At 51.5% G+C, this 13,876-nt stretch overlaps 1 protein-coding gene across 1 annotated transcript; it reads right to left on the reverse strand.

Annotated features, from left to right (window-relative positions):
* Positions 1 to 1,037: 1,037 nt before the first annotated feature.
* Positions 1,038 to 13,439, reverse strand: LOC104325940 (cytochrome P450 4B1). Its single transcript, XM_069788803.1, has 12 exons — positions 13,179 to 13,439; positions 9,281 to 9,425; positions 8,579 to 8,623; positions 7,912 to 8,039; positions 6,233 to 6,357; positions 5,964 to 6,115; positions 5,270 to 5,376; positions 4,529 to 4,719; positions 3,856 to 3,989; positions 3,155 to 3,219; positions 2,542 to 2,624; positions 1,038 to 1,788 (listed from the first exon to the last, which is right to left on the reverse strand). Exons 1-12 carry the CDS (start codon positions 13,356 to 13,358, stop codon positions 1,620 to 1,622), a joined length of 1,524 nt encoding a protein of 507 aa, XP_069644904.1. The 5' UTR covers positions 13,359 to 13,439; the 3' UTR covers positions 1,038 to 1,619.
* Positions 13,440 to 13,876: the final 437 nt, after the last annotated feature.

Consider the following 13,876-nt stretch of genomic DNA (forward strand, 5'->3'; position numbering starts at 1 on the left):
CTGATGGATATGTCTTCTCGAGGCTGCTTGGCTAAGCGAGCACCCCACGGCAGGCAGGTTTTATCGATGGCGGCTGGATGTGCTGGCACAAAGGTAAGCGGAGAGGACACAGGAGGGGTTTGGGGGGGCTTGGCGGTAGCTGTGGATACAGCTGTGGTTAGAGATACGGGTGATGTGGCAGAGGAGGTGCATGGGCAACCCTATTTGCACAATAAACCGGCCTGGTTTTTGCAGCTTCTCAATTACAGCTGTTCTGAGGACACCTTTGGTGCGACATTTGCAGTGGGTTGGTAGTACGGTCAGAGTGAGAGATGACACCAGTTATTTGTATTATCTCATTTAATACAGGCACCCTTTGTGCACTTAAAATTAAAATTGGACAAAACCTTATGTTTGATATAACCTTCCTTTAATGGGGCTCAACAGTGACTGGGCTTGTGGTATTGACAGTGTAGCACAGCGTATCTCACAAAAAGGTCCTCCTGTTTCCCCAGCTGCATTCTATCTGCCTTATCTCTGCGGATGAAAGCTGTATGAAGTCAGGCGCTGTCTTGCTGCACAGCAGCCTGCTCGTGATGCTGGAACCGCTCTTGATGTCACCGCAATGCTAATTGCAACAGCAGCATTTGGGTTTTCCCAATTTGACACTTCCTACCCCAATAATGATTCCTGCAGAGGCAGAGGACAGCTCACTAGCGTCCTCCAGTGTACCTCAAGCATACAACTCTCCTAACTTTATGAGCTTAGGAAAATTTAAAAGAGAGAGAGAGAGAGAGAAAAACCCCTTTCTAATTATCAGAACTCCTCCCTTGCAGTTTTAAATGAAGATTGCACATTGGACCCCTGTTAAGGGATTGCCCATGGAAGAAGATGCTGCCTGGCTGTGGCTGGAAACCTGCGGGCAGGGGCCCGGCCAGACACCCCCAGGGTTGTCTCTTGCTGCTCATGGGTTCCCTTTCCACTTCCCATTTCTAAAGGGGTTCTATACCGTATTTGTGACAAAGTGGGCAAGCATCAGCAATAAAAACTGACAGAGCTGCTATTACAGGACTAATTATTGGTTTATTAACACAAAAATTATGGAAGTTTTGCAGTTTAGGCAGAATTTCAGAGCCCAGACTGGATTCAGTGTTTTCAACAAAACAGAGACCATTGAGTGCGAGAAGAGAGACAGAGGTCTGCCACAGGCTGTCCCTGCGGCAGGAGAGGAGGGCTGACCTCTAGGCACCGAGGAAGGCGCTGATGACGGAGCAGGGCTGGGAACGGTCACGAATTTGGCCAGGACATGAGTGCGAAGGCAGGATTTGGTAGGGAGGAAGCTGGTGGGACCTGCAGATGTTCCCAGCCCTTACGGCAGGGCAAGGGGACAGCCAGCAAAGAGGCATGGCCATGCCCGGCCGCTGCGAGACTGGCGCTCGTGGAGCGGATGGCAATGGGTCTGTGCAATGCCATCCAGGCTACCTGGGCCCAGACCAAAAAGGGCTTTCAGCTGGTGGAAGGAGCACAGAAATCAGGCATCCTCATCCCCAAATCCTGCCCTGCACCTTTTGCCCCAGAGAAACATTGTCCCGTCATCTGCTTGGTCCCTCCCTACAGCAAAGGCAGGACGTTTTCCAGCATCAGCGGATTTTCTTTAGATACAGGTGAATCCCATTCTTGGAGCGAAGGATGATCTGAGGTATTTTGCAGGGAGGCTTGGTGGGGTCGGGTGAGAGCTCGAAGCGGAGCAGGGTCAAAGCCAGCGCCACCTTCATCTCGTTCATGGCAAACTGCTGCCCGATGCAGTTCCTGGGGTAAAACAGAGCAGCTCAGCCACTCCACCTCAGTGCTGGGCACAGATAAACCCCCATGGCTGGATCCCAGCCCTCTCAAATCAGCACACAATCCTTCCTCTCTGAAGCTCTGGAGGCCCCAGGCAGTATTTTGGGTGGCAAAAGCAGGGACACGGGCCGAGCAGAGGGAATCTGGGGGAGCATCGGGAGCTCCTGGATGTGTGTTCAATGAGCACGGAGAGGGAGGGGAGATGGGGAAGCCAAAGGAGAGGCCAGCAGAGCCGAGGTAGTGGGTCTCCAAGCAGGAGGGTTTGCAATGTGTTTGCCTTGGCAGGGTGAGCACAGGGCGAAGGGAAGGATTGGGAGCAGGGGAGAAGGGGGAATCAAAGGGCAGGGGGGTGAGATGGGGTCTCTGCACCGAGGAGAGGAGGACAGCAGGTAAGCCCAGGATGCTGCAGGCTCCCCACATGATGCCAGCAGGATTCTCCACAGCTTTGGGACCCGGTTCCTGGTCCCCAGGAGTGGCCTGGAGATGTTCCCTTCCCATCTTGCCTGCTGGTATCAGAATCCCTCTGCAGCACAAACATTACATGCTCCTGAACCGTTTAACGCTGCAGGACCAGGACTTCAGGCAGTGGTCTCTGAAAGCACTCTGTGAGTGCTTCCCTGATAGCAATTATAACAGCAGCACACATTTCTAGGGCTGAGCAGTTTCCAGGGATGCATGTTTTCTCTCCACACTACTCCTTCAACATTCAATACACTTTACCTCATTCCAGCAGAAAAAGGCAGAAAGGCGTGAGAGTGTCTGCCAGAGATGTTCTCTGGGGAAAACCGCAAAGGGTCAAACACCTGGAAATGAAGAATATGCAGCAAGAAAAAGCAATTAGTCAAGGAACACAGTACTGACCAGTATCTTCAGAAACGTGACACCCCATAATTTCTGAACAACCCCACTGCAGTGAGAATTCATTCTGAGATGGACTGAAACTCATACACCAAACTCCCTTGCTTTCCACCGAGCCTGGCAATGGTGTTGCCAAGATAAACCAGACATAGATACGATGAAAACCAGGGAGCCAGGTTCCAATCCTCCACCTGCAGGCTGAGCAAAAAATCATCTTTTTGCCTGTTAATACAAGCTCTTCACAGCACTTTGTCTTACTGTTTGGGCAGCACCCAGCCCTAACGCTGCTCTCTGACTGCCCTGTGCCACCGCTGGCTGAGACTAACGCAAGGTGGTTGCTTCTCAGCATGATTCCCATGGGTTAAGATGTTTGGGAGCAAGTGGGGGCTCTGCTCTCCTGCTAACACATGAAGGGGACATTGGAAGAGGCACAGCATAAAGGGGAAAATTATTAGAAGGGCAAAAGAAAACTCACCAAAGGGTCTTTCCATACTGCAGGGTTTCTGTGAATGAGATAAATGCTTATCGCGGCAATGCTGCCTGTGAAGGAATCAAGGAGGAGAAAAGGGCTCAGTGACAAAGAAACTAAAGGGAAGGTGCAGCGTGCTCACACAAAGGTCTGTCTAAGTCATCATGGTCTTATCTGTCAACTGGAAACCAATGAGGGTTTTGTCATTGACTTCAGAGAAAACTAAATATTTTCCATTTGTTTAGTTGTAAGCAGGCAAAAGGTGGAAATGAGGAAGGCACCGGCATCATAGGCACATCATCCCCACCATGACGCTGCCTGCTTGTGTGCCAAATCAGAGAAGGAATAGAGGAGCACAGGGCAATTCCCAGGCCACAAGTCAGGATGGGACTGGTCCCCATCCCCCTGTGCCTGCAGTTTGCCAAAATGGGTGAACCATGAGTTTGTGCTTGGCCAGGATGACAAGGGGCTTTTGGCACCGGCACGGCTGCCCTACAGTGGTGGTGGCAGGAAGGATGTCACTGGGATGCCACCACCCAGCCCAGACCTCGGTCTGTCAATGGGATGCCGACATCTACACAGCCCTCTCTGAACGTCTGTGCCAGCAAGGAGCAGGTCACAGAGGCAGGGCTGCCGCCTTTGCTCTGCAGCAGGCGGCGAGATGTCCAAGAGCACAATTTTGTGAAGGAAGAATGGGACTTACAGACCTTCTGGCAAGGTGCGTCCATCGGGGAAGGTGATGGGTTTGCTGAGCTGCCGGGACACGCCGGGCACCGGTGGGTAAAGGCGAAGGCTCTCCCTGATGCACATGGTGCTGTAAGTCATCTTGCCCAGGTCCTCCCTGCCGGGACAGAGGCAGGCTGAGCTCCCCGCTCCCCCCGCTGCCCTGTGCTGGGAGGGCCCTTGCCCACAGCCGTCATCCCCCTGGGCAGACCCCCTTGCAACAGATGGGGCGTACGGAGGGACCCGCAACCTCCAACCACAGACTGCTGCAGGCTGGGGACCCCAAGACACCTCTGAACAACCTTAACAACCTCTGAACAAGCTCAAGTGCAAAGTGACAGCAAAAGGTGAAAAGCCACGACTGCAACGTCCTGTGGCGAGAAAACAGGAGAGAGCAAAGGGCGATGTTGGTGGCCCAGGTCTTGGCATGGCATCCAGCATGTCCCTCCTGGTCTGGCCCTTTTTTTGTGTCTGCCCTGGTAAGAAGGGCAGGGAGGCAGATTTAGCTGAAGGATGCAGTATCTGCTCCATCCTATGAAGTCCCTGTGCACACAGCAACCTTTAGCAGCCCAGCTTTCGAGCCCTGAAGACATTTGCTCGCTTAGAAATGACAGCGATGGGAGAAAAGTTACCAGCTGAGGAAATGTGCAACCTTACCACTGAAGTGTCTCCCGGTGCCCCAGGATCCCCTGGATCTCCTCCCGGCACCGTGCCTGGTGCTCAGGGTGTGATGCCAGGCAGTACAAGAGCCAGGAGATCCCGCTGGCTGTCGTATCATGGCCCTCAAACATGAACGTGTCCACCTCAGCACGCAGGTCCTCATCGGACAGTCCAGCTCCGTTCTCATCCTAACAGTCCAGAGACACTTTCAGTGGCCCATACATATATAAATAATATATAATATATATATATAAAAAATATAATGTAGATAATATAGATAATACAGATAATATAGATTTTTTAAATATATATATATTAGTGGCCCTTATATATATATATAAAAAAATAATATAATATCCCAGAATGGACCATTACATTCTTTCAGCTATTGCAAAGGGGGGTGGTGATGCCCCTGGGATACATATAAACAAAATCAATCTCTGTTTAAAGTGAATTCAGGGGCCCTTTTCCTTCACTTATAAATCCCTTTATCGCCCCCATATTAAACCACCAGGACTATGAAATCCCTCTGCATGTTGTACTCCCCAACAGGTGCTTCCATTTCAGTGATGGAAAATTGGACCACCATGGCCCCTCCTCAACTGGGCAGGACTGGGCTAATTTATTTTAATGGCTTGTGAGGTCCTGAGGGTCTCTGGTGGTTTGTGGCACCCCTGCAAAGACTGAGTGGCTTTTGCACCCTGCTGCCCTGCCGCACACCCACTCCTCACCACTCACTTTGGCACACAGCAGAATGTCCAAGAAGTCCAAATGTCTCTTCTTCTGGATCTTTTCAAATTCCTGTTCATCTTTAAGGGACTCCTTTCGCTCATGGATCACCTTGTCTGGGAAAGAAAGAGTTAAGGTTCAGCAGGGCAGGAGATGCTGAGCCACAAAATTGCCCTGTGAATGCAAAGCTCACCCAAGGGGGTGACCACCACTCTGTCCGTGATGCATTTGCCATGTATGCTTCTGCATCCCAGGCAGTTTGGCTTTTTCAGCAGCACAGCGACAAATGCCGTGCACATTACCATCCTTTTCTGCAAACTTCTTTGTCCACCACAGGCTCCTCAGCCTATTTTACCCACCCCTCCTGCATTAAAATCAGACCTGGCCTGGAAAGGAAAATCATTCCTTGCATCGGTGTTGCTTGCAGCGCCCATGCCTTGTCTCACCAGTCTCAGCTCATTTAACAGGAGCATTCCCAGAGGGAAATTCCTCCGTTAGTCCAGTTTAATAATCCAGGAGCTGTGAGACCCCCTTGCTTCATGCCTAGATTGGACCACTGCTGCAAGCTGATGCTCTGCTTGGATCCCAGCTCCGAGCCTCCAGGCAGGATCACTGCATGGGCAAGGAGGTAACTCGACTGCCTCTGGTCAGCCAGCACCCAACCTGCTCAAAGGCTTTGGGAGAAGATGAAGGCAGGGAATACCTGTGTGGTCATGAGCGAGCTGGCAGACCTTCCTGAACCGATATCCATGGGGGCTGAGCCAGTAAATGATGTCATTGTGGTAGGGGAAGATGCGGAGGCGCTGGTGCACCATGAGGCATAGGTCATAGACAGCCTGGATGTAGGTGTTTTTCCTGGGGAGAGGGGAATGGTGGAAGTTTGTAAATTTGGGAGCATCATGACAAGCAATTTGCCCGCTTCCCTTCGGAGCTGTGAACTTTCTGCCAGGGTCTGGGGCAGCCAGCACTGACCTGTTGGTCTGGCAGTTGCTGTGACAACTGAAGGCACATTTCATGATGCTATCGAGAGTCATCAGGCTGACATGCTCAAAGAGTTCCACTGGTTTCCCGTCTGTGATCAGCTGCTCCCATTTATCCTAGGACACAAAGCAGACAGAAATGAGAACGTAAGGGACAGTTCCGCGCGATCTACATTCACTTTCTGGTTAACGAGTGCTCAGCTTGGGATATGTCCCAGAGAAATGGAAAAAAGAAGAGGATCTCTTAGTTGCTGCCAAAATCCCAGAGGAGGGAAGCCAAGAGGGGGATTGTTAATACAAGATTTGCCTCAGGCAGCTGCTACTCTTGAATCCTGGCAGCGGTGAGCCCTGGTACACCCTACCCTGGGGCAAAGGCATGAAGGCACCCCAGAGGAGCCCAGGATGGGTGCATTGCTGGATGATGGGGTGTGTTACCAAAGTATTTCTTAGGGTGCAGTGTGTTTCCCATACAGGAGCAGCATATGTTGGTATGGGGCTTCACCAAGTCTGTGTTTTTCTATCTCTCTCTCACAAGCACATGCGACTTTGGTGCCTTTGGTGTCCAAGATTCAAGCTTCCATCTCACGATCTCTTTCCCACTGTGTTTTTCCAGCATATAACATAGGAGCTCTTGCTCAACTCTTCCCATAGGGAATCCCTAGAGAAACTATAAATAGTGTCTCTCTTGCCTGGCAGACATGAAATGATGTTGAATCCCCTGTCCCTTCATGGCTGTAAGGAACCAGTGGACTCAAAAGCTGAGAAAGGGAGGAGATGGAGGAGCACAGTCACATCTGAGCTCCCACAGCATGAAACCAGGTTATATGGACAGACTTATGTCCTTAGCACATACAACGATTGCCACCTGGTGGCATGGGCTCCCACAATAGGCACTTTGCATTGTCTGTGAGGAATTATAAACTGCCAGGCACTAGTGTGCATTGCAAAAGCTCTCCTGGCTCTTCAGCCCCCGGCTCCTGGCTGTTCCCTTGGCCAGTGGGAGGGAGGACAGCCAGGATCCATGTGGACCTGCTGGGGAGATTGGATGAAGGGAGGCAAAGGAGGAGGAATACTTCTGGCACCCAGACTCCTGCTGGTCCAAGCGCGCATAAAGGCTGGTGCCCCTCACCTGTAATTCACACTGGTTTCCATCACACCCGGCACTGATGGATGGGAGAACAGTGCATTTTCACTGTGTATTAGGCAAGGCAAGGATTGCAATCCAGTCATGGGTATGTTGATAGCAAATGATACCTTTTAACCTTAGGTGACAGTATAGCTCTGCTCCAACTCAACTAAAACTTGGGGATTTATTATGGACCTTCATTTACTTCAATTCTTCATTTACAAAAACACCCTATAAGAAGTTGCAGTTGGGATTGAGATTTGGGGACGGCACTAACATTAATTCTCCAACCTTAGCCACAGAGCCCAAAGCAGCACCAGAGACATAGTCCCCGCAGGGAGGCTCAACCTGCTGGTTCCGTCCAGACCCCACGCAGGGATTTGTGGTGGCTCAGAAACCTTGACTACTACAGCCTATCCTTACAATTACCAGGTTGTGAATAAGGGCACTGCAAGGAAACCCTGCTCCAGCATTTACCTACTAAACAGTCAGGATCAGGGAAAAGAAAACAGGGCAGAGAGAGGAGCATCAGGTATGAGTCCTACCAGCATCACATTAGTAGACTCTGCCATCAGGGCCACGTATGGTTTCAAGATGTCGTAATGAAACCCTGGAGTCAGGAGTTTTCGATGTTGGTGCCATTTTGGCCCGTGTAAGATCAGCAACCCGTTCCCTGGGGAAACACAGTCAAGGCATGTTTTGCTTGGCACAAGCAAGCTGCTTTCACCTGCCTGCAGACACAGCCTCTGCCTACAAGGAGCACGATTAAATCTGCTGAGCTGCTACGAGAGAGCGTTTCCAAATGTTGCTGTCAGCTCCAGGGTTCCCAGGGCTGAGCAGAGCCCTGCTCACTGAAACAACACAGTGCTGCCTCCGAAAAGAAACAGCAGCGCTGCTGGAGCCGAGAAGTTCAGAGCAGCAGATGCATTTTTCACCAGTCCTCCACTGAATCTGAACTTCTCCCATCACCACCCTTTGTTAACTACGGACACGTAAGTGGTTCTCATTTGTACGTATGACTATGTCTGAACCTTCTATCCTCGAATCACGAAAAATAGTGTTATTTTAGCACCTTTTTCAATAAACATAAATATTTCAGGAAGCCTTAAGCTATAACTGCATCAAGGAACAAGCACAACGCTGTTCATTCATAGCATGTTCTTGACTAACTTCAGAATCATTCCTGGTAGGCAAAGACCTGGGAATACATACCGATCCACGGGACAAGGTGTTTATAGCTGATGTTGTCCTTGGGATCTGTAAAAAAATCATCAAGAAAGAGAAAATAAAATGGTAAATGTTTCAGTAGCATCAACCCACTGGTTTGCACATGAAAGCTCCCTCTGAGCTCTCACTCTTGATTGGGTATGAAGCCGAATTGGTGGCATCCCTGCAGAACTAATCAGTATTTCACAACAAAACAACACTGTTTGGCCCATCTGCAAGAAACACGTATAAAAGCAGATGCCCAGACTGGAATAAAGAAGAATACTGGTAGTCCAAAGTCTGTGCTGTGTGATAAATTATTAACCCTCCCACACAGCACTGTTTAATACCTTTCTCTCTGGATGCACTAAAGATACGGCTCTGCAGTAGGAGCCAGGGGTCTGAGCCAAGAAAAAAGCTTCCAGCTGTCTTCTCCTTGCTGAGGTCAGGCACTGAGAAGATAACTTTTCAAGGAGCACTTGAGGAAGTTTGATTTGCCAGATTTGGAGGGGCCCCAGCCACCTCCACAGCCCTGTGCCTGAAGCACCAAGGGCATGGCATGAAGGAGGGATATCTCTCCGTGCCTTTAGATTATTTCTGCAAGACAACCTCTCTGCGAAATCCTGCCTTGCTATGAATTTTTAGGCTGGCACGGGAAATCTGCAGGCTATGGTTGTTGCTCCACAGCTGAAGGCATCATCTTCTCACCTCCTCTGGCCAACAGAGCCTTGGCATAGTCGGGATCGGTGACAATCAGGAATGCTAAGAAACTCCCGAACCAGACAGGGTGAGCGTATTGGTACTTCTGTGCCCAGATCTCCACCTTGTCCAGCACCTCTTCCTCCTTGAGAAACTGTAGTTGTGGGGAAGTAAAAAGAGAAAGAATACTTAGATTCAGAGGAAAAAATAAATAATCTCCCAAACCACTATCTTAAAAAGCTCAAGGTCTTTCTGTATCACAAAACCAAGTAATGGCAAACAAATTGCTGTCCCTCTGGGTTTGCAGAGCATCAGAAGTAGAGATGCTTGTTACTTTTAAACCTCATATAAAATAATTCTTCCTTATCAATTGACCCTAATTGTGGGGAACGTCCTTAGGGACAGTGGTGGCGCCTATCAGTGCACATATGTTTTCTGCTCTTTTTCCATGGCCACCCCAAAGAAGACACAGATTTGCCCAGACAGCCTCTGCATTCTGTGATGTGCAAATATGTCCTCACTTGCATGTGGCTGAGCAATTAACACCTGCAGTCATGAGAAAATACAGCAGCACTTTTACAGCAGTCCACGGCATCACTGCTGTGTCCGTCCCGGTGCAATGATGCCTCCTGACCGGGAAACCTGGGCCACAGCTTCCTCCAGCCATTTAGCTGGAGGAGGCCAGTGTCCACGTAAAATTCAATAGAATGAGTCCACAGTCACCAACGGAGTTTACAGCGGAGGGGACAGTGGTTAATAACATCAGATTAAGATTTCCTTGATTTCCAGGAATTGAATTTAGTAGGCGATGAAGGGCTGGTGCTTCCAGAAGGATTCATCTCTGGTCCTTGGAAGCTGCATGCTGAGGAATAACGTGAGCACCAGCGTTCGTATTGGCAGCACTGGCAGGTTCACTCTTCAAAAGTGATCACCGTTTTATTGCTTTTTCAGCCAGTGTTGTTGTATATTAAACAGGCAATAGCCAGAGAACAAGTGGAAAGATCAGTGGAAAGTTCCAAAGTCACAAGCAGAGAAAAAAAGGTCATGGAGACAAAACTGTGTAAGAATTCTCTTTTCTTTGAACAGAAACTACTCTGCCACAATATGCAGGGTGAAGGATTTTGGTGAGCTAGGGCTGACATAGCTGCTGCTTTGACTTGAAGCTTGAAGTTTAATTACATCTGGATAGTGGCACAGAAATCGGCCCCAAAGTCACCCCATTGACTGAGTCAAGTGAATATTTGCTCAATTGCTTCAGTGCTGAGTTAGCTCAGCTCAGCTTTTAGTTTGGCTAGTGTTTCTCAACCTGGAAGATGGCTTCTACTCAAATAACGACACACGTCAGGTTTGTCTCGGAGGGGATGCTCAGGAACCATGGGGCATCTGCCAGGGGACCACGTAGGCTGAGTGGGGGCAGGTCCAGGCTCCGTGCTCCAAGGCTGAGCCCCCTTCCTTGTGAGCTGGGGGGGTCCCTGCAGCACGTCCCCCATGTCTCTCGCATTTGGCAGAATGACGAACTACATCCAGTTATCATTTATGATAGAAGGTTGTCGTTCAACTTCTCTTGCTCAAGTTCAAGATTTTGGACTTATTAAAGAGAACTATCAATTTCTCTGGTTGCAGGGATCAAGTTTTGGGGTAAAAGGAGGCAGCCCTCCCTAGCGCCCGCCCCTTTGGCAATGCCAGCAGAAGCAGGGCTTGGCAAGGCGCCTTTGGTTGAGTGACACTTGAACATGTGAAAGTACCTTTGATAGGTCTGCTTGTGTCTCCTCCCATCACAAAATCACAGGAAGCATAAATGGAGGTAATTGGGAGATGCTGAGCAAGCCTCGCTGGCACAAGTCCTAACGCTAGAAGCCTTTGCATCCAACCTTGGTTTTGGAGTGCCAGCCTCAGTTTGTGCTCTCAAGAACCATCCCTGCATTTGCAGAGGTTGGGATGGGTTTATTTGAGAGGAAAGGTTACCTCCAAAGTGAGTAACCTCCACCTGTTGTGCCCAGCACTCCTGGGGCAGAAGGTGTAAAATCCTGCGGGCTGCAGAGGAACAGGAACAGAAAGCTCCTGCTTCTCAACCAGCTACCAGGCTCTGCATGAAAGACCATCACTTCCACTTCTTCCTCCCTTGGGGGCTTGAAAAGAAAAGTATAACCCCCACTTGGGTCTAAGGAAGAAGGGTAATAGCCTGATCTCACATGGAAATGCAAGTTTTGAAATAGATCCAATGCTAAAAGCATCTGGGAAGAGGCGCTTAAAGGCACTTCTAATGATTATGTGCCGGTAGCAAATGAAACAGAAAATACAGGAGCTGAAATCTGAGCACGAAGCTGCGCCTTGCTCCGTCAGAACCAGGCTGGCTCCCCTCCGCCAGCCACCCGCACAGGGCAGATGCGGGCGAAGGGCTGCCGAGGGACCGAGAGCCCCCCTGCGCCCGCGGGGCAGCGACCCCGCTCTCCTCTGCTTCCCACCAACCGTGGCCATCGGAAGTCGGTTTGGCCACCTCGGGGCTGGCACTCTGGGTTTTAACTAAGTAGTGCTGCTGCAGTGAGACTGAACAGCCCTACACAACCTCTCCGGATATTTTAACGTCATTTCTACCGAGTGATTTGGATAAGCAGGGACTAATACCTAAGAATGCTTTAAAACAAAGTGATGTATTCCCAGGAGACCCACCCAAAGCATGACAAAGCTATCTGAGATACTAAACTGACCTGAATCAAAACTGGCAATTAATCCCTTTAAACCAACAGAATAGGAAATGTCAGTGGTCTCCCTGAATACAGCTCTCAGGTCCTCCTCCGAGGTGGGTGTAAACTTTGTATTCGGCATGTGCCCAGAGCGGTGCCAGTTTCCCCACTGGCTCAGTGAACTGTTGGGCTCTGGGGAATTCAGCGGCACTTCATCAGCAAATGATTAAATCTGCAAAACGGGAATTCTTCAAAAAATACTGCCTGAGGTAAGAGTCTAGCTGTGAATAACCTAGCCACGATGGAAGCAAGTGATTGGCGCAAATGGTTAAATCCCATTCCGGGATAAAGAGTCACAACTGACAGAGGCAAACATACTTTATTTTACTGCAGTTTTAAAGTCTAACTGGCAGCGCGACAAAGCCCTGAACTGGCCCATCTTCACGCTTACGTTGCCAAAAGACACCCTGTCCCGTCCAGTGCGGCAGAACTGGGGCTGGCACGGCACAGAAACAAGCCCTAGGAGCTCCCCTCCCTGACTTCCCAGCCACTTTTCAGGGTGCCAGTTATTTAACGTGCCACAGATTTGGCCAGGGCAGGGCATCAGCAGAGCCCAGGAGAGGTCAGGGCGATTTGAAACGGCCTGTAGCATGTATGGAAAAGCCTTTTCGCGTCAGGTAGTTCAGTTATTCGTCGTGAAGCTGCCAACGAGTGGTGCAAATGTGTTTGCCCAGGCAGCCACGCTGACCTGTTTGGGCAAGCGCGTACCTCGGGGAATAGGCATCCACGCCACGAGTGCACGGATCAGGTTATGTACGCGGGTCTAGTTAGCCACGGCTTTATCGCAACCTTAAAACCATCTGTGGCCCCTGTGCCGGGTGCTATACCTGGGATGCGTTTTATGGCTTAAACGTGACTCGAAATGTTCGGCGCCCTGTCTGGCTCGCCTGGCCGGGAAGCCGATGCGAGCTGGCAAAGGGAAAGAAGGTGCCTCTGGGTGGTGGGAGCAGGGTGGGAGCAGGGTGCGTGGCGGGGACCGCTGCAGCGGCCGTGCCCTGGCTTTCACAGCATCATCCCCCCCCGGGGACTGGGAGAAGCAATTCTCCCGCACCATGGCGAGGAGTCCCACCAGCATCACCCCTCCTCCCACGCGGGGAAACTGCTCCCCGCACTCCCACTCCCCCCACACACCCCGGGCAGCGCAGAGCCGTCTCTCGCCCTACCTCGTGGACGTGGCCGAAGAGCCAGTGGGTCGGGTGGCCGGGGAAGTCGGCCAGCGCCCTGAGCAGCTCCCGCCGCCGGTGGTAGAGCTGGATGGCCTTCAGCAACACGCAGGTCAGGCAGAAGACGGCGGCCAAGTGCAGCACCCGGGAGACATCCACGCCCAGCCAGGAGACCTTCATCCCCCCTCTACCCCCGCCAGTCCCCGGCGAAGGCAGGGACCGGCCGCCCGCCCGGCTCGGGGGGACGCCGGTGTCACCGCCCGGGGCCGGCACCGGCCGTATCCAGCCAATGCGGGGAGGAGAGACAGGTCGGGAGTTCGAGCGGCTGCCAAATCACGGCGGCGCTTGTTGGCAGAGCAGCATCCCGCGGGGCCTCGGGAAAACGCGCCCGGGGAAACGGGCTCGGAGCCCTTGACGTTACCCCGCTGCCGGCGGGGGGACGGGGGCTGAAGAGGGAGGGAAGGGGCCGGCGGGCAGCCCCCCCCGCGTCGCCGGGCTGAGCGGGGACCCTTCCCCGGCAACCCAGCGCCGAGCTGCCCCGGCACAGCTCCGGGGGGGTGTTCGCACCCCCCAAACGCCGGCTGCTGGGCTGTGCGCTGCCACCGGGGGAAAACGGCAAAGGCCGGGCGCGATCGGGGCTTTTAGGGAAGGAAAAAGCAAGCGAACAAAAAGAGCCTGGCTGAGTGAGGGTGCGTAAC

The sequence above is a fragment of the Haliaeetus albicilla genome, chromosome 8, assembly GCF_947461875.1.
Source record: "Haliaeetus albicilla chromosome 8, bHalAlb1.1, whole genome shotgun sequence".
Taxonomy (NCBI): domain Eukaryota; kingdom Metazoa; phylum Chordata; class Aves; order Accipitriformes; family Accipitridae; genus Haliaeetus; species Haliaeetus albicilla.

Excerpts from the sequence above, each read along its gene's own strand:
- LOC104325940 (XM_069788803.1), bottom strand. The coding sequence starts at position 13,358 with ATGAAGGTCTCCTGGCTGGGCGTGGATGTCTCCCGGGTGCTGCACTTG. Across the intron at positions 4,720-5,269 it reads ACATTCTGCTGTGTGCCAAA|GATGAGAACGGAGCTGGACT; the intron begins GTGAGTGGTGAG and ends CTGGACTGTTAG. Across the intron at positions 1,789-2,541 it reads CCTTTTTCTGCTGGAATGAG|GAACTGCATCGGGCAGCAGT; the intron begins GTAAAGTGTATT and ends GTTTTACCCCAG.